Raw genomic sequence first — 3,915 nt, forward strand, 5'->3', positions numbered from 1 at the left:
TCGTTTGTATGGGAGAAAATGTCTAGCACCATCAGCAAAAAAAAAAAAATTACTACAAATTAACGCGATTTTCTAGCGTCTTGAAATTTGCACTTCAACCTACTAAAATTTAATCAGCTACAAAACTGCATACTCAAAATTTTTCTCTAAATTATAAATAAAAAGTCCACAATAAAAAAACGGCCTCGAGCTCAATAAAAATTGTTGAATTTAATTGTTATAAGGCCATAAAATAAAAAAAAACATATAAATAAAAAGTTAAAAATTTTTTGGCTGCAAATGTTAAAGTTTGTTGAATTTTCATAATTTTTGTACGAAGTTTGAAATGTGGATTTATGTGGCGCTAGTTAAGTAAGGTGTCAGAATTTTATAAAAAAAAATATTAAATAAATAAAAGAAAAATAGCCACAACTAGTCAAAATGTCGCTTTACTTAATCAGCCGACCACAAGTGTATATACATACATACACATGCATACATCGATGAATGCTCTGTTTAATGCATAAATGGCTCAACTTGAATGAATGGAATTATAAGCGTCAAAAGTTTTATTGAATCATTAACTGATGGATGGCTGGATGGCTGCGCAAGTTGACGAAAAAGATTATTTGACTGTCAACCAATGGCACGATGGGAAAATATTTATGTGTATCATCAGGTGGAAAAGCCTGATACGCATAAGATTTGTTGTTACTTGTAAATGCACTGAATAAAGAAGGAAGAAGTAGAGCGTTGCTTGAAGAGAAATCCATGCGCTGATTGACTGTCTGACGGCTTTGATTGAATGCCTGCCAAGTTGAATGACCATTTATGTCTTTTACAGCCTCTTTGATTGGCCGCTTTGTCTGCTCGTACAATATTCTGGTACTCCCAAAGGGGTAAGCAAACAGCAATGAAAGCATAAAAGAAATTAAATATTGGATTATGGTTAGCGGGTTTTCGATTGTTTTAATTGTATACGAAATACTATAATAACGATGATGAGCAAGTAGAATACGTACATACATAAATACATAAGTTAAGCTCAAGCTTTTGCGCTGAAGATGAATAAAGAGTAAGCAAATAAAAGGCTGGTCGGTACTCGCATTTTGCGTAAATGGCAATTTTAATTACAATCGCTGTCAGTTATGAAGATTCTTCCATTATTAATAGTTACAAAGATGTGACAGGCAAAATGTAATATTGAGTATCTGTAAAAAAAGGAGGAAATGTGTGTACACAGGACACAAAATCAGTGTAAGCATAAATAATATAATAATTTTCTGGATTAAGATAAAACGTTGAATTTTTAATAAAATAAATCAATTTTAGTTGGTTTACTAGAGACCTTGGACAGAGACTGCAAAAAAGAGTTTAGAGCGGTTAATTAAACGTACCAAAACCTAAGCTTTGCCACAGATTTTTGAAATATTCAAAAAAAAAAACCTTTGCTGGCTACTTATTATTTCTCTTTTTGAGAGAAAAGTTTTGATATTATATTCTTAGGCTCTGATTTTTGAATACAGAATAACTTTGTACCTTTTCGACCGCTTTTTGGGAAGCTAATAATTTCTTAAAAATTCTCTTAAATGGATGTTGCTTATATTTGAACGGGGAAAACTTAACGTAACTTAACTCAACGCCCAGGTCTATTTCATGTTAATGTTTCAAGTTACGTTAAGTAAAGCTAAGTTGCTATAATCACACTTTTAGTTAGTCAACGAATAGGGCAGAGGTGAGCAATATGCTAAGCAAGCAGGTGGTGAGGAGTTTATAGTTTAAGCAGGATTGAGAGTCGATTGCGAAACTTCTCGGCTGTCTGTTGTGACTGCAGCTTTGCGACGTCGAACATTCGCCGCATTGCCCGACGCACGTTCTGTATTTCAAAGAGGCGCAAGTGGACCTAAGCTGCAACAACACCTAATTCTACTAAAATAGTGATTTAATAAAATTTAATCAGAGATATTTTGTCCTTACAAAATTTATGATCACAAGTGTTCATTTTTGGGGTTTTGCGCAGTTAAGCATAGATTCCAGGACTCGTGTTAATTTTATCAGTGTTCCTTCCCAAACTACTGTTTTAGAAAATATTGGCTTTTAAAGGCTAGCACAATTTGCTAGTCAGTTTTCGTTGTTCAAGTTCAAACTGACTGGGTTTTTCCATTACACTGGGTCAGTTTTTTCTGCAAAACATTTTTTTTTTAAAGCAACGAAAGTACAAGAAAAGCAAAAATCGTTCTGGACGCGTCGGCGCGTATTTGGTGCAAAGTTAAATTCGAACTGTGTCATTATTATTTCATGTAAACATTCCGCTTTTAAGGGAAGCTTGAAATCTAGACATTCCATACCAAATTAAAAAGGAATAAAGGACAGAGGCCATAAGGCCGCTTTTTTAAAATAGACAAAAAAGGCAACAACATATACATATAGCGCATATTTATTTAATTTTTTAACGATATAATTGATTAAGTTTTAATATACTTATGTGTTTAATATTTATGTAGTATGTATAGGTAAATTTTGCATTATAATTTATTTTTTTTGTTTTGCTATTTGGAGCGCTTTGATTTGCGAATGTTGAAAGGCAGTAGCTGAATAAAATACTCATTTATTAACTTTTGTTTGTGCCTTTTTTATTCTTTAGGTCCACCACAGGAGCCCTCTTCCTCTCCGATAGATCCTGCATCTTCTGGAGCTGTCTTTTTGCATATACCGAATTTGTAGTTAACTATATGTTCGTATATTTGGCCAGGTCTCAAAATAATCTCAGGAAAATTTGCCTGAAAAAGATTACATTTTATTATTTAAAAAACAAATGCGCAAAAGCTCATTATGAATAAAACAATAAAATGCAAATCAGAGTAGAAGCCGTATTACAAAATTAGTAGTTAAATAAAGCCACGAAAGTGAAGAAAATTTTTTTATAGTTAATTTGTAAAGTTTCTTAAGTTCCAGGAAATGCAAAATATTGAGTTAGTGCACTTTTAAAATTCATACATGAACAAAGCTGTTTGTGTAAATTCCTTTGATACTTGAATTTACGCATATATATTATATGTACATAAATATTATAATTTTCACAAATTTACAACGCAGATAGGCAAAAGATACAGTTTAGTTATTTCTTCACTTCAAATGGCAAGATTGAAAGCAATTCGAAATCTCTGCATATTCATAGCAGCATATGAAAATTGTTTGTAAATAAATAGCTCGTTTGCCAACAATTTTGCCTATGTACAAATAAATATTTATGTGTGTATATTGATAGGCTGTTACGCTATTGTTATTGAATCGGCTTTATTAAACTTTTGCTTCGCCTGTTGCACGACTTTGATTTCCTTTTCGTTTTATTTCGCCAAGCTATTTAGTTAGTTGTGGTCTAAGGCGTATCCTTTATCTTGACTTTCCGTAAATTTTCTTGCGCTGATTTCCTTTCAGTATTGTGAATTGTTCTATCATTTGGCTGTGCTGCCTTAAGGTTTCTTTCAATTATTGTCCAGTTAATATTTTATTATTTCTGGTAAATACATCTCGGTATTTCTTCATTCATTCATTTGTGCAGCTGCCACAATCATACTGCTCTTTTAGCTTGTCACTGTCAGTCGCTTTGCTCTGCTCTGATGTGTGTTGCGAGTCTTTAAAGGAGAATGCGCACAAATATCCCTTCGCGTGTATGTACATATATGTATGTACTATATATTCCCCGCAGTGAAAAGCCAAAATACTCTTTAAAACATTCGAGTAGACTAACTGGTACAAGCTTAGGTGAAGGCTGACTACTTAGTTAACTGTACTTAACCGATGCAAAAGCTGACCAGTTCGAAAATGTGGATGTCGCGAAGGGTCGAAGTGTCGCAGTGTCAAAGCAAAAATGGAAAGGCAATTAAATGGTAGATGTAAAATTTATAGATTTTAGTATATTTATGTTTATGTATG

General features: G+C 32.9%; 1 protein-coding gene across 1 annotated transcript in view; it reads right to left on the bottom strand.

The window, feature by feature from the left end:
* Positions 1 to 2,514: 2,514 nt before the first annotated feature.
* LOC118733412 (galactose mutarotase) overlaps positions 2,515 to 3,915 on the bottom strand; it is a gene marked incomplete in the record, with an annotated part of 31,853 nt that continues 30,452 nt past the window's right edge. The window contains 1 exon segment of the mRNA XM_036462787.1: positions 2,515 to 2,759. Coding sequence (XP_036318680.1) covers positions 2,613 to 2,759 — 147 coding nt within the window.

This window comes from Rhagoletis pomonella, unplaced genomic scaffold, assembly GCF_013731165.1.
Source record: "Rhagoletis pomonella isolate Grant_MI unplaced genomic scaffold, Rhpom_1.0 Rhpom_scaffold_00002, whole genome shotgun sequence".
Lineage (NCBI taxonomy): Eukaryota > Metazoa > Arthropoda > Insecta > Diptera > Tephritidae > Rhagoletis > Rhagoletis pomonella.